The sequence below is a fragment of the Rattus rattus genome, chromosome 12, assembly GCF_011064425.1.
Source record: "Rattus rattus isolate New Zealand chromosome 12, Rrattus_CSIRO_v1, whole genome shotgun sequence".
In the NCBI taxonomy this organism is placed as follows: domain Eukaryota; kingdom Metazoa; phylum Chordata; class Mammalia; order Rodentia; family Muridae; genus Rattus; species Rattus rattus.
The window spans coordinates 61,996,133-62,021,967 of record NC_046165.1 but is presented as its reverse complement, the minus strand read 5'-3'; the positions used below and the strand labels follow the sequence as shown (position 1 = coordinate 62,021,967).

Below are 25,835 nucleotides of genomic sequence, written 5' to 3'. Positions count from 1 at the left end.
GCTGTCATTTCCTTCCCACCTCACGTCAAGCCGAACCCCCTGAGGGGAAATAAAATTATTCCAAAGCCTCTGAACAATTTTGGACTGCACCACACGGAAACTCAGAGCAGCTTCGGCTCTGTTTCAGTACACACGGAGGCGGTTTTTCTCAAGCCACCTCTAAAGGAGGATTCAGGCGGTTGGTTGACAAATCATGATCACATTCTGAAGTTAAACAGCCACAGAATCTATGAATGCTCATCACAGAGTTAATTATTCTTGAGTTTTTCTGTGCTCTCAAAACATATTCTATTTATTTAATGGTCCCTCGGGGAGCACCAGGTGCCTTTGTCCCACAGACAGGGCCAGTTGTGTAAAACCTCTGCATCTGTCAGGTTTCTCTATGCGGCACATAATTGCCTGATTTCCATTTGAAAGTGCAGCCCTGACATTAAAGCCACATAGACCCACCATTGATAACAATGGCTTCCTGACACCTATAAGAAGGATGGGAGTGGGGGAATAAACATATTCCCCAAATGAGTGCTTGCCTTCACAGGGGCCGGGTCTGAATGCACAGCTGCAGATGAAGTGCTCCCAGAGAACAAACCGAAAGGGATAAAGAAAAAGAAAGCCACAGATTAGCATGAGGCTGTCTCAGCCAGATGGTCCTCTGAGGAGAGCACGTTCCTCTGCTTGCTTTCTTCAGTCTTCAGGCCAGCGCACAGCACCCACTCTCTGCAGGGACAGCAATGATCTCACCCCTCAACCAGGCAACCCTCTCTTTCTTTCTCTCACACAACACGAGCTGAAGGAAACTTGGAAGTGAAAGAAAGAGACTAAGAAGGGATGGGGGAAAGCCCAGCGTCTGTGAAGAATGAAAAAGTCTTAGCCTAGGAGAGGGATATGACACCAGGACTGAAGGAAGTGTCCAGAAGCATCAGCTGGGCACAAAGAGAGCCACTGGGAGAGAAAGCTGCAGACCCCTCTCCTCAGTGCCCAGAAACGTTGCCTCTGCCACCCAGGATTGGCATGGTATGTGGGACAGTGGCGTCAGGAGCAGCCTGACTTGTATAAGCCTGACCTTCAGTTCTGTGCTCTCAAAGCAAGACAGCGGAGAGTTCTCAACTTCTTATGTAGAAACTCTCACCTCCCTCCATGGCTAGAGGCCAATGCGTCTGCCAGTCATTGGTCTGAGGACCAGCCATCTGCCACCATCTGGACAGGCAGTGCCTAGGAGAGGTGCCCTGAGGTGGAAGAAGCTAGGAGAGCCTGGAGCAAGGCAGGGTTATGAGGTAAAATGAACCTGCCATTGAGGGTTGAGTTGTTGAGGGCAGTTCCCTGGAATGTTCTGCTCCGGGAAGGGCTCTATCTAGAGTCATGCTGTCCACTAAGCTAAGTGTTTCCTGTTCATGAGCAGGCCTCTTACCGAGTGGCAGCCCAGGTCTGCTGCTGGCCATGAGGCAGACCACCAGATGTTGTGTGCTAGGGCACAGACATTCTCTGAGCTAATGGGCTCAGTAGGAGTTAATACACCTCACCTGGGTTCAAGGGCCTCTATTCACAGAAGGTTCCAGACCAAATGAAGGTGCATTTTGAGGTATTAGAGGCCCTGTGAGTGAGCCCTTTAACAGCCTTGCCAAGCCTTCCAAGTGTGGTGGTTTGAATGAGAATGGCCAACCTTCCCCACTGTGCTGGACTCTGATCTCTCTAGAACTGTAAGCACAAATAAAGCCTTCCTTCTGTAAGTTACCTTGGTTGTAGAGTTTTAACGCAGCAATAGAAAAGTAACAGACACATTCAAACACCAGGAAGAGGGTCTCTAGCATCATTTACACAGCTCCAGGTGGTACCAAACGCAGGGAGGGGGCCTTTCTTTTACAGATGTAAATGAGTATTTAAATCATAGCAAATGTGGAACGAAAATTGTCCGTTTTTGTCCTGGGCCATGGCACCAGCCGCACAATTCTGGCAATTGTAAGAACAATGTTCAGCGAAGTGGCATATTGTACTGTGACTGCAGCAAAACAATCCAAGACCACGGGCTCTGGCTTTTCTCCTTCCAAACTGAACTAGAAAGGCTTCCCGCCAACAACTGCTTTGCTCTTGGTCTCCCGGGTGATGCCATCGCCTATAGTGGCAGCTCTAGCGGGGTGCTTTCCCTCATGGCACAGCTGGAGAGTTTCAAAGGATACAGAAGCAGCAATGGGCCATGGACTCCGCTGTCTTTCCTTCCCCTCACTTAAGCAAGGAGATGCCACACTTAGGACCAGTTTTTAAATGGCCCACAAGGCAGACTATCTGATTATCCCTAACACCGTAGACTCAATGATACATCCAACGTAGAGTCAGATTCCAACATGGCTCCATATGTCTCTTGGGTCCACTCCTCCATACTGCCCTACCTCTTCCAGGTATAACCAAAAGTCAGGCTGTTTCCAAGCAGGATGGACTCAGGCTGTTAACTCTACCATGCTCCCAATTCCTGCTCCATCAAGGTAAAGCTAGATGAGCTGTCAAACAGGGTTGCCTCTAGTAACTGGGGTACAAGCAACATCTGCACGCAGGGCCAGTGCCTGGTGCTCAGTTATTAATGTTACCAACTATGGCTACCATGGGCACTGTTGTCTTAACTTCATGGAATTCTCACAAACAAAGCCTGTGAGGAGGGACTGGGGAGAGACTAGTGGGTAAAATTCTTGTGAAAGTACAGGGACCATGTGAAATCGAGACACTGGATACACATTCACAACTCCAGTTTGGGAGCTGAGACAGGTGGGTGCTGGGAGGGGTTCCTGACCAGTCTAGCCAAACCGGCAAACTCCAGATTCAGTGAGAGATCTTGTCTCAGAACATGAAGTGGGAAGGGATAGAGGAAGACACACAAAGTCAAGACCTGAGCACAACTGCACGTGTGTACCTACTGTGTGTGCATGTGTGTGCACGCTCATCTGTACTTGTGCACACAAAACCTGTGAGGTAAGCAAAATGGCCGCCACTACCCCATTTTACTGTTGATGCATTTTATAGAGAAGAGTGTGTTATCATGTAACATAGGGCCTTGACAGGCTAGGTGAATACTCTAGCATTAAGCTACATCCCAGCATAGTGGATGAAATAGATACAACACATAAGGAACAAGAAATAGAGTCCACGGCTACTGATGCTGCCCATTGCATTCAAGTCTAACCCTGTCTTGCTTTGCTGGGCTACAAGTGACACCTGCCCACTTCTCAACAAAGACACAGTTGCCAAGATATGAGCAAGGAATTTAGCTCTGTGGCCTTCCTCTCCCACCCCTGGAGTTGGCTGGGGACAGGATCTAGTCCTGTCCATGCCTTCCTGGGAGACACTAAATGTAACTGATGTATTGATACCTGTTGGAACCGGAACTTACCAGCCAGGATGCGTCACAGTTCTCTGTTCCCATAAGACCTTTCTTATTTTTTAGATGCAAAAATAGCATCTTTTCTCACCATCCACATGGAGATGTGTGGACCACAGACAACTTCTGTTTGCCCTTAGTCACCTGTCCCAGGGCCTACAGGTCAGGAAGACTCTGAGTATACCCTCCCCGTGTCTACAGAAAGCAGTTCTATACCTAAAATTAGGACTAATGGTAGGCCCCTGCCCAGGACCTGTGTGTTGGGCAGGACTTGGCCTTGGCTCTATTCTTTCCCAAATCTGCCCTCTGCCCATTTTCACACTTTTTTTATTTCACTTTTAAGAAAAAGATCTCTTGGGGAATGAGGCTTTTCTTCTGATGCTTCCCAGAATTCCCAGGACCAAGGAGGAAAAAATGGCTACATTTCAGCCTGCTGGCCCAGTGCCTTCCACAGCACAGCTGTCTGAAGGGTAACACAAATTGCAGGGTCTGGGTCTCTTTAACTCCTCACCCTCTTTCCTCCCACTACCAGTTAAAGGCTACACTGGAGCCCAAGGTCAGGGTGTCCCGTAAGAGTGGCCCCTAGGGCACCTCTCCAGAAGCAAGGGTTGGGAAGTGATGGAGCTGAGAGCAAGCAAACAGAAACAGACCCACAGGCAAAGTCACCATCCAGACAACACAACCCAAGTTGAAGGTTGGCCATGAACCATCACTGCAAAGCATATTCCCAACCTTCGGGCTTGTGTTTCATTTCTATTTTTTTTTTTTTATTCTCAAAGGGGCCCCAAGGGAGATATGGAAACGAAAACATTTTGAACTTTTGCATTTTTATAAATTAATCCCCTTTGCTGCCATGGAATACAGGAAATGGATCCCATAGGATCACTTTTTCTCGTGATCACAGCACAACACAGAAAGCAGACACCACAGGGCCACTAGCAAGGACACTGGTCTCCATCTCATCTGGTGATGGCTGGTTATTGGCTGCATCTGTGGAGTTTCGCCCTGCCACTGGGCTCCCAGCAAGTGTGACTTCATCAGAAGCTAAAACAAAACAGAAGTGTCAGTGAATAAGGACTCCAGCTGGCTTCCCTGCAAGGGGACTCCACTGGAGCCAGGTCCCGGAACACAGTTTGGCCACTCTGTATGCTAAAGTCTTTACAGCTACAGCTGTACTCCTCAAGCCCCATTCTTCTCCATCATTTTGTTCTGCTGTGCTGAGCCACCATGTCACCACGTCTGTATAACTCACATGCCCTTGCTGGCATGTGACTGTCCCTGTGCTCCAAACAGCAAAGCCACAGGGGATGAGGCTCAGACCTGGTGCCGTTCCCTGGAGTGTGTGGCACTGCTTGCTTGTGACTGCTAAGTTTCTTACTCTCTGAGTCTCATGTTTCCTGATCTGTAAAAGGGAGAAACTAGGAATTGAATTGATGATTTACATCAAGTGATTAACACATGGTCCCACATGGAGAAAAATCTCCAACAGCCAATCTGTCTTCATGAGGGAGGCCAGAAAACAGACAGGAACAGGGCTGCCCCTGGGATGTGAGCCAGGAGAGGAGGAGAGAGTAGGGTAGAGAAGTGTGACTACCGGAGGCTGGATGGCAGAGGCTGACCCAGTCCTGCTGCCTGCCCACCCTGCAGTAGCTCAGATTTTGGTCACATGTCTTCTCCACTTTCTTCTCTATAGTACTCATTGTTTCAGAGACACTTATGTTCAGAAAGTGAGGTCTAATACATCCAGCATCCCAGAGAGCAATCAATCAAATCTGTTCTCCCGTCAGTAGGCTTCTGTGGCGTGGAGTGGGGGCTGTTCACACCTGAGGCTTCCCCACAAATATGCATCATGATCAGTTTTGCTTTAAGATCTGAAGAGCATTAGGCAGTTTCAGACTGTGAAAGATGCTGTTTGATAAAGTATTTCATGAATGTAAGAGGTGACTCAGAAATACAGGGCTTCTGGGCTCCTCTGCAGTCTTGTGTCCTCAGACACAGACGAGGTAAGGATGGAGCAAGGGGGTGATCCTAGAGAACAGAACCTGCCACTGGGCAACGCCAGAGGACCAGTTATGTGCAGAGTTTAAATGACCTAAAGTGACATGGAATTGAGTTCCATAGAACTCTCAGATGTACATATTTGTTTTTGAATATGGCACTCGTATGGAATGTGGTCCAAGTGGAGTGGCTAAGTACTCATATCACTAGCTAAAGGTTCACCCGATACCTACAGCATCTCCCTGCTCTGCCACCAGTCAGCAAATATGAAGACAAATATTCAATCATATTTAGCCGTCAACTGTTATCTATTCCAGTAATAATAGGGTTGGTGTGTTTTGTTTTTGTGCTGATTTTGCTATTCTTAATAACCTTTATTTCTTTCATTTTTAATTATGGAGTTTACTGCACAACTAGGTTTCATGGAAACCTGATACTATAATTTCAAAAGTGCTTAAATTTCTCAGAAATAGACTGTGCAAGTTGAATGATGAAAGAGTGTATTTAAAGAGTTTGCATTCGAGCTGTGCCTCTAGGCTGGCCTTGTGCCACAGCTATCTGCACCCCAGTCCCACCCCACACCCCAGTCCCACCCCACACCCCAGTCCCACCCCACACCCCAGTCCCACCCCACACCCCAGTCCCACCCCACACCCCAGTCCCACTCCACACCCCAGTCCCACCCAGAGAGAGTAAGTCTCCCAGGAGTATGGACACACAAAAGATCACAGCTAACAGCACCCCAATCCCTCCCAAAGAGAGCTTGTCTCCTAGGAATGCTGACACACCTAAGACACCACAGGCCCACAGACTCACAGGAGGGACAAGCTTCAGTCAGAGACAGCAAAACCAGCTTACACCAGAGATAATCAGATGGCAAGAGGCAAGCACAAGAACATAAGCAACAGTAACCAAGGCTACTTGGCATCATCAGAACCAGTTCTCCCACCATTGCAAGCTCAACATACCTGAAAAGCAAGATTCTGATTTAAAATCCTATCTCATGATGATGATAGAGGACTTTAGTAAGGACATAAATAACTCCCATAAAAAATACAGAAGTACACAGGTAAACAGGTAGAAGCACTTAAAAAGGAAACACATAAGTCCCTTAAAGAAACAGGAAAACACAACCAAACAGGTAAAGGAATTGAACAAAAACATCCAGGATCTAAAAATGGAAATAGAAACAATAAAGAAATCACAAAGGGAGACAATACTGGGGAGAGAAAATCTAGAAAAGTGATCAGGGCTCATAAATTCAACCACCACCAACAGAATACAAGAGATAGAAGAGAGAATCTCAGGGGCAGAAGATACCATAGAAAACATTGACACAACTGTCAAAGAAAATGCAAAATGCAAAAAGCTCCTAACCCAAAACATCCAGGAAATCCAGGACACAAAGAAAAGACTAAACCTAAGGATAATCAGCATAGAAGAGAGCTAAGACCCCCAATTTAAAGGCCCAGTAAACATCTTCAACAAAAGTATAAAGAAAACTTCCCTAACCTAAAGAGATGACCATAAACATACAAGAAGCCTACAGAACTCCAAATAGATTGGGCCAGAAAAAGAGATACCTCCTGTCACATAATAATCAAAACACCAAATGCAAAAAAAAACAAACAAAAAAAAAAAAACAAAGAGTATTAAAAGCAGTAAGTAATAAAGGTCAAGTAACATATAAAGGCAGATCTATAAGATTACACCAGACTTCTCACCAGAGACTGTGAAAGCCAGAAGATCCTGGGCAGATGTCATACAGACCCTAAGAGAACAAAAATCCCAGCCTAGGCTACTATATTCAGCAAAACTCTCAATGAACATGAATGGAGAAACCAAAATATTCCATGACAAAACCAAATTTACACAATATCTTTCTACAAATCCACCCCTACAAAAAAATAATAGATGGAAACACATAAGGAAGGAAACTACACCCTATAGAAAGCAAGAAATTAATCTTCTTTCAGCAAACTAAAAAGAAGATAGCCACACAAACTTAATTCCACTTCTAACAACAACAAAAAATAGCAGGAAGCAACAATCACTTGTCCTTAATATCTCTTAACATCAATGGACTCAATTCCCCCATAAAAGACATAGACTAACAGACTGCATACGTAAACAGGACCCAGCATTTTGCTGCATAGATGAAACACACCTCAGTGACAAAGACAGACAGTACCTCAGAGTTAAAGGTTAGAAAAAAATTTCAAGCAAATAGTCCCAAAAGACAAGAGCCATTTTAATATGGAATAAAATCAACTTTCAACCAAAAGTTATCAAAAAAAAAAAAAAAAAAAGATGAGGAAGGACATTTCATGCTCATCAAAGGAAAAATCTACTCAGATGAACTCTCAATTCTGAACATCTATGCTCCAACTGCTAGGGCACCCCATTAAAAAAAACCTTACTAAAGCTCAAAACACACCTTGAACCTCACACAATAATAGTGAGAGACTTCAACAACTCACTCTCACCAATGGATAGATCAGGGAAAGAGAAACTAAACACAGACACAGTGAAACTAACAGAAGCTATGAACCAAATGGATTTAACAGATATCTACAGAACATTTGATCCGAAAACAAAAGAATATACCTTCTTCTCAGCACCTCATGATACGTTCTACAAAACTGACCATATAATCAGTCACAAAACAAGCCTCAACAGATACAAGAAGATTGAAATATCAGATCACCATGGAGTAAGGCTGGTTTTCAATAACAACAAAGACGACAGAAAGCCCACATACACATGGAAGCTGAAAAACTCTCTACTCAATGATAATTTGATCAAGAAAAAAATAAAGAAAGAAATAAAAGACTTTTTAGAGTTTAATGAAAATGAAGACACAGCATACCCAAAACTATGGGACACAATGAAAGCAGTGCTAAGAGGAAAACTCATAGTTCTGAGCACCTCCATAAAGAAATTGGAGAGAGCATACACTAGCAGTTTGACAGCACACCTGAAAGCTCTAGAACAAAAAGAAGCAAATACACCCAAGAGGAGTAGAAGGCAGGAAATAATCAAACTCAGAGATGAAAGCAACTAAGTAGAAACAAAAAGAATTATAGAAGGAATCAACAAGACCAGGAGCTGGTTCTTTGACAAAAATCAACAAAAGAGATTGACCCTTAGTTAGACTAACCAGACAGCACAGAGACAGTATCCAAATTAACAAAATTAGAAATGAAAGGGGAGACATAACAACAGAAACCAAAAAAAATTTTTTTTAAATTATCAGATCATACTACAAAAGCCTATACTCAACAAAACTGGAAAATCTGCATGAAATGAATAATTCTCCAGGTAGGTACCAGGTACCAAAGTTAAATCAGGATCAGATAAACCATCTACCAGTCCCATAACCCCTAAAGAAAGAGAAGCAGTCATTAAAAGTCTTCCAACCTAAACCAGCCCAGAACCAGATGATTTTGGTATAGAATTCTATCAGATCTTCAAAGAAGACCCAATACCAACATTGTCCAAACAATTTCACAAAATAGAAACAGAAGGTGCACTACCTTATTCCTTCTATGAAGCCACAATTATGCTTATACCTAAACCACACAAAGACACATCAAGGAAAGAGAACTTCAGACCAATTTCCCTTATGAATATCAATGCAAAAATACTCAACAAAATTCTCGCAAACTGAATCCAAGAACACATCAAAACAATCATCCATCATGATCAAGTAGGCTTCATCCCAGAGATGCAGGGATGGTTCAATATATGGAAATCCATCAATGTAATGCACTATGTAAACAAACTCAAAGAAAAAAAAAACCACATGATCATTTCATTAGATGCTGAGAAAGCATTTGACAAAATTTAACACCCCTTCATGATAAAAGTCTTGGAAAAATCAGGAATTCAAGACCCATGACTAAACACAGTAAAAGCAATATACAGCAAACCACTAGCCAACATCAAACTAAATGGAGAGAAACTTGATGCAATCCCACTAAAATCAGGGACTAAACAAGGCTGCCCACTCTCTACCTACTTAATCAATATAGTTCTTGAAGTCCTAGCCAGAGCAACCAGACAACAAGAGAAGGTCAAAGGGATATAAACTGGAAAGGAACAAGTCAAAATAACACTATTTGCAGGTGATTTGATAGTATACATAAGTAACCCCAAAAATTCCACCAGAGAACTCCTTCAGCTGATAAACAACTTTAGCAAAGTGGCTGGATATAAAATTAACTTTAACAAACCAGTAGCCTTCCTCTACTAAAAGGATAAATGGGTGGAAAAAGAAATTAGGGAAATGACACCTTTCACAATAGTCACAAATAATATAAAGTATCTGGGGGTGACTCTAACCAAGCAAATGAAAGATCTGTACAACAAGAACATCAAGTCTCTAAAGAAAGAAATTGAAGAAGACCTTAGAGGATGGAAAGATCTCCCATGCTCATGGATGGACGGGATTACCACAGTAAAAATGGCCAAGTTATCAAATGCAATCTACAGATTCAATGCAATTCCCATCAAAATTCCAACTCAATTCTTCATAGATATACAATGAGCAATTCCCAAATTCATTTGGAACAACAAAAACCCAGGATAGGAAAAACTATGCTCAACAATAAGAGAACGTCTGGGGGAATCACCATTCCTGACCTCAAGCTGTATTACAGAGCTATTGTGATTTTTAAAAGAAACTGCGGGGGTTGGGGATTTGGCTCAGTGGTAGAGCGCTTGCCTAGCAAGCGCAAGGCCCTGGGTTCAGTCCCCAGCTCCGAAAAAAAAGAAAAGAAAAAAAAAAAAAAAGAAACTGCATAGTATTGGTACAGAGATAGGCAGGTAGATCAGTGGAATAGAATTGAAGGCTTAGAAATGAACCCACACACCTAAGGTCATTTGATCTTTGACAAAAAAGCTAAAACCATTCAATGGAAAAAAGACAGCATATTCAACAAATGGTTCTGGCTTAAGTGGAGGTCAGCATGTAGAAGAATGCAAACTGACCCATTCTTATCTCCTTGTATAAAGCTAAAGTCCAAGCGGATCAAGGACCAGATACACTCAAACTAATAGAAGAGAAAGTGGAAAAGATCCTGGAACACATGGGCACAGGGGAAATTTTCCTGAATAGAACACCAATGGCTTATGCCCTAAGATCAACAATCAACAAATGGGACGTCATAGTCATAAAATTCAAACTTCTGTAAGGCAAAGGACACCATCAATAGGACAAAATGGCAACCCACACATTGGGAAAAGATCTTTACCAACCCTACATCTGATAGAGGGCTAATATACAAAATATACAAAGATATACAAAATATACAAGGGCCCTGGTTGAGGGATGGGGCTACCCGCCCACCCATCTCAAAATTTTACCCCAGAACTGCTCCTGTCTAAAGGAAATACAGGGACAAAGAGTGGAGCAGAGACTGAAGGAAAGGCCATCCAGAGATTGCCCCACCTGGGGATCCATCCCACATGCAGTCACCAAACCCAGACACTTGCTAATGCCAAGAAGTGCTTGCTGACAGGAGCCTGATATAGCTGTCTCCTGAAAGGCTCTGCCAGAGCCTGACAAATACAGATGTGGATGCTCGCAGCCAACCACGGGACTGAGCACAGGACCCCAGTGGAGGAGCTGGGGGAAGATGGAAAGAGCTGAAGGGGTTTGCAGCCCCATAGGAAGAACAACATAGAGCTCCCAGCAACCAGAACCTGCAGAGCTCCCAGGGACTAAACCACCAACCAAAGAGTGCACATGGAGGGACCCATGGCTCCAGGGCATGTGTAGCAGAGGATGGCATTGGCTGGCATCAGTAGGAGGAGGAGCCCTTGGTCCCATGAAGTTCTGTTGCCCCAGTGTAGGGGAATGCTAGGGCGGTCCTGCGGGAGTGGGTGGATGGGTGGGAGGGGGAGCACCCTCCTGGAGGCAGGGGGGTGGAATGGGGGATTTTCAGAGGGGAAACTGGGAAGGGGTATCACATTTGAAATATTAATAAACAAAATAGCCAATAAAAATTAAAAAAAAAGAGTGTGGGTTCCTTTTTATGCCAGTATCACAGTACAGAATTGCAGAACACAGTGTGGGGCTTTTGTTTGTTTGTTTTCTATGGAAAACACTTGGGGTTTGGAAGATGGCTCAGTGGAGAGAGTGGCTTGCATGTGAGGATTATAGTTCAAATCTCCAGAAGCTACATTGTGTCTGTAAAGTTCCTTGGGGTTGGCAGTTAACTGGTTATCCCAGCACACAGCCCGGGAGGTGGAAACAGAATCTCTCAGCAACACGACCATGTAGACTCTGAAACACGTAGCGCCACATTTGGTGAGAGAGCCTCCCTCAATATGTAATGGTAAAGACACCTGATATCAGACTCAGGCCTCCATACACATGCACACAACATCCACAAACCTGTGAACCCACATACATGCACAAGCATAGCACACACATACATTTAAAGCAAAAACCTACTTGGCCATCCGTCTCCATCAACACTAAAGAACAACTGAATTCTGTCTACCCAGCAACCCTTTCTGCCTCAGTTTCCCCAGATATAAAAGCTTTGCTCATTCCGATTTCCTCTACACTCATAGGTATGTAATGCTGAGAGGGCGTAGGACATGTGTGACTCAAGACATAAGGCCCTTGCCCACCCTTGGCATCCACAAAAAACACTGGCAAAGTGGCACACACCTATCACCCCAGCCTTTGGGCAGATCTCCGGAGCTCACCAGCCGGCCTAGCCACCCAGTGAGCTACAGGTTCAGTGAGAGACTCTGTTCCTAAAAGCAGGGGGGACCTTTGGCTTCCTTAAGATATACACTGACTGCACCTGCAAACACACATGCACACATGCATGTGCATGAATACATGTAAATGTATATGCATACACAGTGGAACGTTCTGATTAATTACAGATCCTGATTCATTGTGAGGTTTTTTTCTCTATGGATTAATAACCCCCACACAGCTGGGATAATCTAAACATGAAACCTACATCCGACGAACGTAATTGTTCCTGAAGATCTTAGAGGAAACCTCGGGATTTTCAGATTGTTAATGTCACTGAAGTTATTCTGTATACATGCAGCTATATAAGATCGCTGGAATTTCCACTTGATACTATATAATGTGATATTTAATGATACCATATAAACATGTGACAGCACAAGTCATGTGGGTACCATGTCAAGCACACTGGTTTTGTTTGTTTTTAATTTCCTTACTCTTCTAAAATGTATTTCAGGGGCGGGAGACCCCTCTCAGCAGCGCTCAGCAGTTAAGAGTGCTGGCTGTTTTGCTAGAGGAGCAGGCTTCAATTCCCAGAAGCCATGCAGCAGTTCATAGTAGTCCGTAACTCCAGTCCCGGGGGGAGGGGGTCGATATGCTATTATTGCCTCCACAGGCATAGTACATATGTGCTGCATGGATATACACACAGGCAAACTACCTATGTGCATATACATGTGAAATATGTATTCAAACACAAATGAAAACAAAGTAAAAATAAAATAAAATTTATGTCAAAGACTAAAGGAAAGTAAAAAGCAGTATAAATACACACAGCCAAACACACACACATGTGACTTCCATTTTTATAAGAGAACTCATATATATATAAGTTTGAAATAAAAGTTAACACAGAAATAATCTTTGATTAGACAAACCACACAGCCCAGTACTAAAAGCAGCACATTTGGAAACAGACTGGACATACATAAGTGGAGACAATGTCTGTAGACGATATACCTCGCTAGGCAGAACCCATTGCGTGCACTAGACTGCCAGTTATGAGGGTGTGGGGTGTGGCGTTTGCCAGGAAAGTAGTGTGGAGTTTGGGGAAATGTTATTGTCCTGGGGAATAGCAGTTGGGTTTCAATCATTCCTGGCTAGTGCGGGCAGGGCTCTGGAAGTCTACAGACTATGATAAGAGTTTACAAGCAGGGATTCTAACATGTGTGAATACAATCATCCTTTTTTCCCCTCATGCACTGTCACATCTGTCCAACTACCTAGATAATAAAACATGGAAGATCAAATTTGGCTTCATCACTGCCACTCTATGACTGGGGCAGAAGGTTTGGGCAAAGCCTGGACACAGACAGACTCTTCTGGATTCTTGTTGCTCTGGAGCCACTAACCAAAATAAACTCTTGTAAGTTGCCTTGGTCCTGGTGTTTTACCACAGTGACAGAAGAGTAACTAAGACACACGCTACACACAGAAGGTCTTTTTCTGTAAGCTACTAAACACAAGTAGAAATGTATGCACTATTGCAATTTTGTGCCTAACTACACATTTATTTCCAAACGAGCTCTCAGCAAATAGGGTCTTAAAGTGATTGTCATATAAACATCTGGAGTCCTGTTCAAAGCATTCCTCAGAACATCTACGTGAAGTAGGTTCTTCAGCGTGACGAAAACCAATGCTTGTAGCAGACTCTAACAGACTCCTAGCAATTCCCCACTCCACTGCTCTCTGTCTTTATGATGGCTCCTGACCCAGCAGCTTACTAGAATTGTAGTAAAACTATCAATCCAGAGTCACAGACCGCATGCTGGACCGCCTGAACCGTCTTCAGGGTGAGGCCCAGCTATCTGTCTGTCTACAAGAGGACAGGAGCTTCTTTTGCCCTCACACCCACTGCTCACATGGTGTGGCATCCCTGCCACAGCCTCCAGAGTGACAACAGTGACTGTAGAGGCTGACCCTAGCACCGACAATTCACATTCATCTTTCATAGCCCCCAAACTTGTGCAGAGTTCATTTACACCTCTCCAGGGCCTGCCCGTATAGAGCCTTGCTGGGTTAACAGCCGAACTTCCCAAAAGCCCGAGGTTAGGAGCAGCTGTGGCACTCCTGAGTCCTGGGTAAGAGATGTATGGAAAACCGACGGTCACACTTTGGAAAGACTCAGAAAGGACTGGGAGCTGAGTACAGCACCCGGCCTTCCTGAGCAGCAGGATGCAAACAGCTGAGCCCCAGTTAATTGGATGCCTAGAAAGACCGCGTTGCCCTGCCTCTGTAAAGGAAGGAGTCAGCATCCTGGCAGTTAAGTGAGCACAAACGCATCCAAGAAGCACTCTAACAGGGGGATTGTCAATGGGGGAAGTTGTCCCCCTTTGGAAGAGACAAGAAGTGACTCAGCAGGGCCATAGCAGGTACTCCACAGACCCTAAGCTTGCTGAGGAGAGGGAACCTGTCCTTTAACGTTCTCTGGAGGAACAATTAAGAGCTGGTTGAAGAAGTCCTTCGAACTATCTTTACCTACAGGCAACCTAGCATGAAGACACCTCTGACTGTGGTTTCTAAGGAGGGGTCACCTTCCGAGAGCAGCCCAGGCTACTTACTCAAGCACTGTGTGCAGGTCAGGCTGGAAAGCATTAGAAAACAAGTTAAAGCGAGCTGAAATTTGAAAAAGGCATCCGCAGGGGCCCAGACTACCTGACAGAAGAGTCTGCCAGCAGAGGCAGCTGGAAGGGCAACCTTTTGGTCAATACTGAAAGGCAGTTGCTTAAATACCTAAGCAAACATATCCAGTGCCTCTCTGGCTCAATATTCCCTTTTTAATTATACTGGAGAAGTCTTCTCACAGACTAACACCCAAATTCACTGTCTAGGGGGAGAGAAGCATGTTACTGAAGCATTCCCCGGGCTCTATAGGTCTGGCTTCCGCCCAGAGCTTCTAATCATCACAGCATAAGGTGGCTTAAGATGGCTGAAGGAGAAATTAGGCTGGCCCTCAAAGAGGCATGTACATAGTGCTCCTGGGTGCTGCCAGGGCTCTGAGAAAGGGTACCTACCAGGGCAAGAAGGTTTCAGAGCATTGTCCGCATCTGATGACCATGAGCCAAGTCAGATAGAAAAGCATTCCAAAAGAGCCACCGTGTGTGACAGGCAGCCAGATGATGAGGTGGGGCACAGACGTGACCAATGAGGGACGTCCTGAGTGCTCACCCACTTCCATGATGCATGGGAAACAAGTAGGTCTGGAAGTGGCAAGGCCTTCTGACCTGAGTTCTGAACCTTAGTGGGCTCTGGCTGCCCGTGGGAACACTTTCATGATGGTACCCATGTAAGGACCAGGGTGTGGGAGGCTGGGGTGCTTGGTGGAGCTAGGTCCTCAGAACTTTAGAACATACGGTCTCCCTCAGGCTACAGAGAGAGCTCTTTAGGAGAGCTGCCTGCAAGTTGGGCAAATAGTTTTAGGGATCATTGCTCATGCTGGGTGGGCCTTTTGAGGATGTAGGTCCTGCTGGTTCACCAAGTCTTCTGTGATCGGATGAAATCATGTCTTTAATTTATCATCGGTGCCCTACCTCGGATTACGTCTCCTCAGGGATATTGCATAGCTGCCTGAGAGCTAAGCAGGTTTGCAAACCTACAAGACTAGCAGTGGAACCAGGATGAAATCACACCTTATGCACAGGAGAAATTGTACACAGTAAAAAGCTGCAGCTACTGCCAGCCCCCGAGAGCAGCAGAGTGCCTACACCACTACACTACAAGGGTGTGGTGGTCTCAATGAAAATGGCCCCCATAGATGCATAGGGACTGAGAGGCATTGCTGGTGGTGTAGCCTTGTTGGAGGAAGCTCAAGCCAGGCCTACTGGCTCACTGTCTCTTCCTGCTACCTGCCAATCCAGATGTAGAACTCTCAGCTACCTCCCTAGTCTGCCTGCACACGGCCGTGCTCCCCGCCATGGCAATAATGGAGTAAATCTCTGAACTGTGAACCAGCCAATAAAATGTTCCCTTTATAAGAGTTCCTGTGGTCATAGTGCCTCTCCACAGCAATGGAAACTCCAGACAAGACACAGGGAAAGTTGTAAAAGGCTGTGGGCTTGGGTAGCTTTGGGGCCATTGACCCATATGGCTGTCTGCTCACTTCATGGGTTCTCTAGTACACGCCTGATGGTTTATCACTCACCTGCCATATGTAAGCTACTCGCTACTCATGTGGAGTTACGTTCCCATGTGATCTGCCATTAATATCCATATTAATCATACTTATTTAAGAGAAATCGTCTCAGGCAGAGCCCAGAGTAATGTGAGGAAACATGCCTGAGTACAGGAAAGTGAAGAAGGTCAAATAGAACAGTCCAGCATCTGGAAAATCTATACCGTTATCTTAACTTGTAACCCAAAGTAGACTGGCATGCATGTGGCCTGCCCATGACAGCCAATTCTAAAGATCAAGGTGGGCTCTGCTCACACACTAGTTGTGAGCCTTCTATAAATCACAGAGCCTTTCTGAGTTCCAAGTTTCCTGCCTTTGTTGCAGGAATGGGTGTGCCACTGCCGTGTGCTATGACTGAAATGTCACATCACACAAGTAAGCAAAATCCCTACCACAAAGTCATCCATCAAATGCTAGCTCTCTCCCTTCCAATTTCCCCCACACAGAGGTGGTTTCCCTTTCTCCTCTCATTGACCTATGTGCAGAAAAGCAGCAATTTGATGAAACACAGAACCTGGGCAGCAGAGAGTTACTTTGACTCCTGCCTCTTATCAAGATGCCCAGCCCCACTGGTGATCTGACACGGAAGAGCTCTGTGTAACAGAAGTCTTAAAACTTCAACTGTCGACCTTCCTGGGATCTGAAAAGCTTATAGATCTGCTTTCCTGGGCAATGCGTGATCCACTTAAGAATTCCAACACTGGAACTCCAACACTCTTCCCTTTGAAAGGTTCATAAACTCTCAGCGATTCCTTGACTTGCCCCACACCATGCACATCCATTCTGCATGTGGATGAGGAGCTCAGGGCCAAAGCCTCCGGAACTACCTCTTTCCCCATATCCCTTACCACTCCCTTCCTCTTCCAAAGCTTTCCAGGAAAAACCAACCAACCAAACAACAAAACAGCTTCTGGTATACCTCGAACTCTCTAAACCTGTGATGTCTTAGTGCATCGTGCTGCCAGGCAGCTCCAGTCCAGGGAGCCATGCAGCAACCTGCATCCTGGTTTCAGCTTCAGTGTGGCACCTCCAGAAAGCCTTCCTTGGTCTTCTCCACCACTCAGCTTTCTCCCTCGCTTTCAACCCTATCCGAAACGATCTTACTTTTGGTCCCACGTGTTCTATCTGGTTCTCTTGACAGAAACACCACACATGTGAAGGGAATGGTCACCTGCACTTAGTTAGGCAAGCACCATCAAACCCCAGGACAGTACCTAGCCTGGTCACCCCGTTTCTGAAGTGAAGAGAAACATTTGTTGCGTACATCTATGACTGTATAATCTTGTCCTTTGTAGGGTTGACAATGCACGCAGGCTGAGGAAGTCTGGGAGCACAGAAGAGAGAGAAATGTCGCCTGGCCATCATAGATAACCTCTTCTCATCTTCTCATACGCCAGGACCCCAAATTCCCTCATCCTTGATTCTAAATAAGGGAATCACAATTTTTTTTCTCTGTGATCGCTCTCCAGAGTTGAACTGATGATCATCTCTCAGCCTTGACTTCTGGGATCGAACCAGAGGGGAATCGTTAGGTCCTGGGAGAGTACCCAGTAATGAGAGCTCACGCGTCATTCAAGAAACTTTATTTCTAAAAATGACAACGGCTGGGCTCTTTACATGGATTACTAAGATGTTAAACTGTTCTAACTCTTCACTTAGATTGTCTTGAGAATCTGTCTCAGCAACCAAGATTTTTGAAAAACACACACGCCACACTCCCCTGTGGCAACTGAACCCTTCAGTCTTGCCTGCCTCCAAAGCTTAAACCCACAGGACTTCTGTGGTTTGGATGACGATGTCCCCCATAGGCTCGGACGTCTGAATGCTTTGTCCCCAACTGGAAGTGCTTTTTGGGAAGACTTTGAAGGCATGGTCCTGCTAGAGGAAGTCAGCCACTAGAGGGTTCCCTTTGAAGCTTTACAGCCTTATGCCATTTCAAGTTCACTCTCTCAGCTTCCTGCAGCAACAGATGTGAGCTCCAGATGCTGCTCTGCTGCCTGCGGCCTCTGTTCTGCCAACCCTGGCTCTAACCCTCTGCCATCCTAGGCCCAAGAAACCCTTCCCGCTGTAAGTTGCCTTGGTCAGGGTGCTTTATTACTGCAACACAAAAGCATCTAAGACAATGTGAATAACCTGGTTTCTAGACAGTGACAGTGGTTGCCTCTGTGCTGGCCCACTCCTGGGTCTCTGTCCCTCCTCTAACTATATGCTGAAAGCCACATAGTGCTATTCTTGAGACTGGCTTCTAAGAGAGCTGAAGGACTCCTCAAGATGAGATGAGCGAGCATGAACCAGAAAACTCTTAAGAGCAAAATGGAGCATCAGGTTCCCAGGGCTATCCTTTGTAGCTGCATCCTGTATAAGTGTCCAGTAGGGAGTGGGCATCAAGAGCTTGGCACTTTTAAAAGAAGGCATACTACTGAGGGTTCTGGTGCCACTTGGTAGATACATAGATGTCAACGTATTTTGAGCATTTGTTTTTTCACAGGCATTGGCTAAAGCTGTCGTTACTAACAGGAGCATCTGGGTGATGGTAGCTCAAAAGCAAAGCTCATTCAGAACACAGTAGGCAGAAAGTCGGGGTGCATCTTCCTCTAGGACCCTAAATTCTACTCAGACTGGGCTTTCCTGGTTCTTTCCACCACTAGTCCCAGTGAGACACAATATCCAACCTGCTCTCACAGGGGGTTAAAGAGCTGAGTGTGGGTGTCTGCTGAGGGTAACCAGTACACTCACCGTCTGCTGGGTCTCCTTTGTAGACTTGTTGCTGATGGTCTGTGTTCCTCAGGACAGCAGGGGGCTTCCTGACTTGGTTTCCAGGAGTACATACTTCTGCAAAGGAGCATGAGGGAAGGCACTATGAGGCTGAGGAGGTTTCCTCAGATGTCTCCAGCAGCAGCTGCAGCAGCAGCCCCCTGAGTGTGGCCTCAGGTTGTCCAATGAAGGACCGCAGATCCAATGGTAAAATGCCTCATCAGGAAGGCTGAGAGACACACAGAAAATATCCTCATGTCCTTAAAAACTGCATGAGTGTGCCTGCTTCTGAGAGCTGGGGAAGGAGTGTTGCTTGGGAGACAGCTTCCCCAAAAGCTCTTGCTTTCTTCTGGTCTCTGGTGTCCAGTGAGGCTGTCACCTTCACAGACAGGCTACACCTTTCTTTTAAGTCTCATTTCCCACTCTGGATTGTTCTTTCCCAGCTCTGACCCTCAAGAGGATCAGACCCCATGCATCTTGGAGCCACCTGAAATGTACCCTCCTCATATCTTGCAAACGACAGCAAGTATATCACCTGGGGACATGTGAGGTAAGAAGTGGGCTTTGGGAAAATATTGGTGGTACAGCAGTATTCCTTTGTCCCTTCCTCCATCGCTGGCTCTGAGAAACTCCATCATGCTTCTCTGGATACAGCAATGGTCACTGGGGGAGCATGCCCAGGACTCCTGAGGCTACCATGTCCCTTAGGAAACAGAATCTTCCTAGATGCCTCCTGAGAGCCCCATGCTTTTCCATTGCTGTTGGAGGCCTTCTTACTGTACTTCACGAATTACGAGACAGCCCAAGAGTCAGAAATACCGTGGCCTGGAACCTAAGAGAAGGTTTATGACAGGACATCTAAGACTACTAGGAGGGAAAGGACTATGGTAAAGGCAGTGTGAAATGATGGGTCCCATTGGAGGATGCTGTTCAGGGATGTGCATGGCGCTTTATCTGCATAGTGCTATCTAACCAATGGGAACAGGGAGGAGGCTAGTCTTTGTTGCCCATTGGAGGGCGCTGTACAGGATGTACCTGACACTTTATCTGCATGGCGCTACCTAACCAAGGGGGACAGAGAGGAAACTGGTCTTTGTCCAGAGGAAAGGGTGCCATTTTCCTCTGTTAGGAGCTATTCCTGGTGACCATCTGGCCCGCACCCTCCAAAGGGGCACCTTTTCCTAATTTATATAGAGTCCAATTTCGGGCCTGAGACTGAGCCAGCATTTGCCCCTCTTTACATAATACCCCCACCAACCTGTTTGGGCTCCATTTTAAGGTCTTCTAGACAGGATATTCTTGTTGATCTGTCACTCTGGGCTGCCCTTTTCCCAACTCAGAACTGGGTAGGGGTTTGGCTCTGCTAGCTGTGGCCAGCCTCTGGCAGCCACTCTCAGCCTGGAAAGCACTGGAAGCCCCTGCAAGTAAGTGGCATAGACCGTGCAGTGTTCCTCTCAGACTCCATCTAGAAAACATAGCCTAAAGTAACCTCATCTGCCCGGGGTGCTTAGCTGAACAGAAGCTCCCTGACATCCAGTCCTAAAGCTCTGCACACAGCCATCTCCTCACTGGACAGGCAAGCCTTTCAAAGAGAGGAGCTGTAGCTCGAGTCAAAGTGTCACGTGTCAAGAGTCATCCTGCATATATTAGCTATGTACACAAGGGGCCCCTGGATTGAGAGCTTTTCCTTAGCACTTGATTAGCAAGTGTTGGGCTGAACCCACTTCCTTCTACTTTCTTTAAAGGTGACAAGGGTTGTCCCTGCTACAGGGTTTCTTCTCAGGCCAGCATTTTTCTCAGGGTGGCAGCTGCAGACCCCAAGTGTGGGGGAGGGACCAGGTCTTCTTTGAAGCACTGGGAGCCTCCCTGGTAGGTTCCAGCTTCTGTTATGGGCACCACAAGCAAACAATGGCTCTTTGGTCCAACTCAGTACCAGGTTTTTATCCCAAAGCCCCACTGTCTTGTCGTTCTTGAAGCTTAGTGAGTGATGATTTTTATCCCTTATCCAATTTTGACAGAAAGAAGCACATGAGGAAGGTGGAAGGTTCTAGTGTGTGAGGAGAGCCTGTTTGGAAGCCTCTGCTAGGGTAAAGGGGCAGGGGAAGCACTCGAAAGAGTTTCCTAGCACAGGAGCATCTGTGGGAAAGTTCATCTCATTGATAGACAAGCACACAGAAACCGAAGCAGATGCATCCCGTGCGGATGAGCCCACGGACTCCAGGAGGCAAGAGTCCAGGGAAAGACCGCTGAGCTGACGCTTAGGCTTTCCACTGCCTGGACGGTGGCAGCATCATGTTGGGTAGGAGCTGTCTGTCTGACCAGTGACCACCCAGACACATCTGGAGAGCTCAGTGTGAAGCATCCAGCACTGACGACAAGCAGATTTTCTTACCCTTCCCATCAGCGGGGGCTGAAGGTCGCCCCATTATCTCATCCTCCGTGGCATTCAGGTTCTGGATCAGAAAGTATGTGGTCATCTTTCCTTTCCCCTTCACTTCAATCTCGCCTCTCCTGACAATTTCAAACCCTTTGTTTTCCAGGGCTCTAGATAGAGAAAAACAAATAGGTCGGATATCAATGACCACAGACAAGTCCTGGCCCCACAGTGGGGAGGGAGAATCTGAGGTGACACCTGTGGGGACATCAGGGTGAGGGACCCAATGAAGAAGGAGGGTGGCATGAAGGACCAGTGTAAGGAACAAGGTGCCAAAGGCTAGGGGTGGCCACAGGGGACCCACAGACTTGTCTCTACCCTGCCGTTTGGATTTTATTCTCTGGCCCCCTAGTTTTGTACAAGTCCTGGCTCAAGATTCAACTTGGGCATCTCCATAAAACCTTCCCTTCTGGAGACTGAGCCCTCCCAACCTCCTACATCCCACTCTCTAAGTCTACTGACAGGAGAGTAGAATGGTTAGAGCAGGAGTCTGAACCTCATCCAGTTCTTCCTGGCCTCCTCAGAGCTGAGGCAAACTGGTTTGTGGCTGTTGTTTGTTTGTTTGAGACTTACTCTCAGATCTCTTTCCTTTGCTCCTTGGAAATAATTTTTTATACACTATTATTCTGATCAAGGTTTTCCCTCCCTTATCTCGTACAAAATCCTCCCCACCATCCAATCCAACTCCATGATTTTCTCTGTGTCTCTGTGGTCTCAGTCACTCTCTCTCTCTCAACCTAACAGGGAAAATAAAAACAAAAACAACAAACCAACAACAACAAAAAAAATCACTGGAATTTGTTTTAAATGCGTTTCCCATAAGTAAGAGTCACAGCGGCCTTTCCTCGTGGAGCTGTTCAACGGCTAACAGTTAACCAGTAGGAACTTAAATATAAATGTGGCCAATGCTACCTGCTCAAGAGACAGTGTCGTCTTTGTACAGATCTTTACACTTTGTTCTACTTCAAAAACAACTATGAATTCTCTCTCTTCCTTTGCTAAACCAAGCCGATACTATTTTCCTGTGAAAGAACAGGAAGTGACTGCTTCGGGCACCGTGAGGCACAGTCTCTGTCAGGATGGCCTGGCTCTTCTGCTTGCAGAGACATCAGCTGTAGAGAATATGTAAATAAAGGCACAGCTCCTGTATCATAGGGACCTCACTGCTAAATTCCAGTTTCTGTTTGGGGTACCACAAAAAAAAGATGCTCCTCCATCCAGCTCAGCACAGGTTATTTTCCCAAAGTCCCACTGTCCTGTCTCAATAAACTATTTTTTAACAAATTGGATTTAGCCTGGGAGTTAGAGGATCACGTTATGGCAGAAGGCCCGCAATATTTCCAGCACACTAGAGAAGAAACAGCAGCTTCCTCTGCTATCGGTCCCCATGCTGCTAGGCAGTAGGACAGCTCAGGGAAGCTTGCAGGACAACGAAGGCGTGACTAAACGATGGCCAACCTGTGGGCTGTGGGGCTCAGATGCACTTTGTTGGGAAGCCCGTGACTTTCCATCCTAGAGGCTGTGTTTACGGTGTCACCAAACAAGCAGTACCGAGGCATCTTGTCTCCCACAACACCTGCTAAGACTGGTCCAGTATGGATTCCCACTCTGATCTGTATAGAGAGAACTTCTCTGAAAAGAGAACATTGAATCTTGCCTTTGCTTTGAAGGCACAGCTCAGATCTAATGAAAAGACACAGATTAAGGCCGTTAGCTCTGTGAGGTTTGACAAGTGCGCATGTCGCTGCGACCATTTCTAAAGTGAAATGTAGAATTACTCCCAACCTATATGAGCAGAATTAAAGCGTTCCTTTCTGAGGAGAAGGGAAGCCTTTGAGTCTCAAAGCTAGCGTTCTATAGAAGGATGAGGAATCTCAGAAAGCCCTGACGTTCACAAGGTCCTCTAAAGGCTATGAAACCGGTGATGGCTGTGGGAAAAGGAGACTGTCTTTGCAAGAGCTACCTGAAAATGGTGTCAGAGTCGGGGTCCAGGGAGGCAGCGTCCATGAGCTGCCACTACTGCTTGGGCAGGCTTCATAGAGTTACAAGCTGCATTTGATGCTCCTGCAAGTGACCCCAATAAACTCACTGGTCACAAAGTTTGTCTTAGGTCAACTGCTCCTCTGGTCTGTTACTGGTGTCCCACATGAGACAATATTTGTTTATGTCACTCAGGAAAAGTTCCACAACCTCACCCTCCTTCCAAAGGAGATCATTGATTTCTTATTTTATCAAAGAGTAATTTATATCTGGTTTCATGTAAACAACATATTTTTTTAGATTCCTTTACAGTGTCATATAAATCCATAGTCATAATTTTTATTGCCCAATTGTAAGAATGGAAGAATTCATTCCTCCCTTCTCCCAGTTATTTCTAGTCTGGAGCTATGACGAGTACAGTAGCTATAAACAGTTTGAGATACATTTGTGAACATGTGTTTCAATTCTTTTCAAGCAAAATAACCTAAAATGTATGACTTGTGTCATAAAATAAATGCATGTTTAATTATTTTTTTTACCAAAACCGAATTTCACCAAATTGTCCAAATTTGCCTCTCCAGGTCTCCATTTTTATCAGGAAAAGTATACTCAGCTGGGCTCTGAGCCATGCTGGACAAGCATTTCCTCAAGCCAGAATCTTTGGCTGCTCAGTAAAGCCAAGTCCCCTGCTGTGATGCTTGAAGAAAGAGCAAGAATTACACATTACAAATGGGTGTGCTTAGCACCAGCCTATCACAAAGAAGATTATCCTTGAGTCCTAGGAAAATCTCAAAAGCCATAGGCTCCTCTGGGACCTGGGGAGGCCGAGCCTTCTTTGGAACTTTCCTGCTTAGGAGCAGGAGTAAGAGAAGGGAGGATTTTTGATAGATCATTCTCTGTGGACACTGTAGGATAGCCCAGACCCGACCTGGGCAGACTAGAACTTTATGTTTCTGTGTGATATTTTGTCTTAAATGAAGAGCTCTTTTGATCCCTACCTGGATAGGTTCCCCAGTGACAGGATTCATCACTTCTTTTGCAGAAATTCTCATCCCCAGAGCAAAATTGGCGACTCTTTGAGCATGGCTTTCAACGGGTACTGGTACTCCACCCACCACCATGTAAGCATCCCCTATTGTTTCTACCTGTCGGGGCAAAGACAGCATTCAACACCACGCCTACGTGTGCCTGCCTACCACTTCCCAGACATTGCCAGTGAGAGCTTTGTAAGCCATTGTTTCTTCACTGTGGAAATAAGGAGCAGGAAGGAACAGAAGAAGGAACGCAAGGCTGCCAAGAGATCCTTATGATTTTTGTTTTGTTTTTCTTTTAGTGCCAAGGATGGAACCCAGGGTCCCACATAACTATGCAAGCAACCCACCTCTTTCTGTTTTTGAAAAAATTAATCCCAGAAAAGATGAAGTTCCTAGGTAGTCATATGATGTTCTATATTAGATAATAGATTATGTGGATGAAACTCTCTGCTGGGCAGGAGACTAAATGCCTAGGAAAGTGATGGCTCGCTGCTCACAGGCACCAAAATAGCATCCGAGCATGGGTATTATGGAAGGGAGGATTCCTAAGCCACTTTCCTGGCTCCCTGTGTGCCTTCTCCTTTTCAGACTGGTACAGACACAGTGAAGGAAGACGGGGTTAAGTCTTCCTCTCTGGCCTGATTCCAAAGGCAGCCCACACCATACCCAGGCACACCTACACTCTCGCACGCGCACACACAGAGATATACATGTTCTCTCTTTCACACGCACAAACACATTCTCTCTCTCTCTCTCTCTCTCTCTCTCTCTCTCTCACACACACACACACACATTCTCTCTCACACACACACATTCTCTCTCTCATACACACACACTCACACACACACATTCTCTCTCATACACACACTCACACTCACACACACACACTCACACACACATACACACACACACACTTACTTTGTAGACATCATGGACACTGGTTAACCTGTCAAACTTGGAGTACATTGAATTCAGCATGTTCACGATTTGGATAGGTTCACAGGCTGCACAGATGTTGGTAAATGTCACAACATCGCTGAAAAGGATTGTACATGTTTCAAATTCTCCTGCAACAGAAACTATGTCAGTGGTAGCCAAGAATACAGAATAATAACTCTATGAACTTTGTCTGGGTGCCTTCTGAAGTCCAAGCCTGCCTGTGCCTTGGGGGAACTGAGCTGAGAGCTGTTCATGGCTCCCCACTTAGTCAACAGATATGAGCACTTAGGTTGAGTTCCTGCTGTAAGTCATCCTCCCATGAGAATAATGTCCCACGAAACAGGCAAGAGGAGCTCCAGGCATCAGAGAGCTCCTGGCTAGTG

At 45.7% G+C, this 25,835-nt stretch overlaps 1 protein-coding gene across 2 annotated transcripts in view; it reads right to left on the bottom strand.

The window, feature by feature from the left end:
* The window catches only part of LOC116913456 (guanylate cyclase soluble subunit beta-2), a 68,866-nt gene that overhangs the window by 4,069 nt on the left and 38,962 nt on the right, over positions 1-25,835 (bottom strand). The window contains exons 11-16 of one of the 2 annotated variants that reach the window (XM_032917657.1): positions 25,432-25,580; positions 24,478-24,624; positions 22,958-23,112; positions 21,458-21,609; positions 19,048-19,143; positions 4,127-4,408 (exon numbers count right to left, since the gene is read on the bottom strand). In XM_032917657.1, the coding sequence (XP_032773548.1) occupies positions 4,263-4,408; positions 19,048-19,143; positions 21,458-21,609; positions 22,958-23,112; positions 24,478-24,624; positions 25,432-25,580 (845 nt within the window). In that variant the 3' untranslated portion in view covers positions 4,127-4,262. Of the gene's footprint in view, positions 1-4,126; positions 4,409-19,047; positions 19,144-21,457; positions 21,610-22,957; positions 23,113-24,477; positions 24,625-25,431; positions 25,581-25,835 lie in introns of those variants that run through there. The other variant, XM_032917658.1, reaches the window with a different exon arrangement.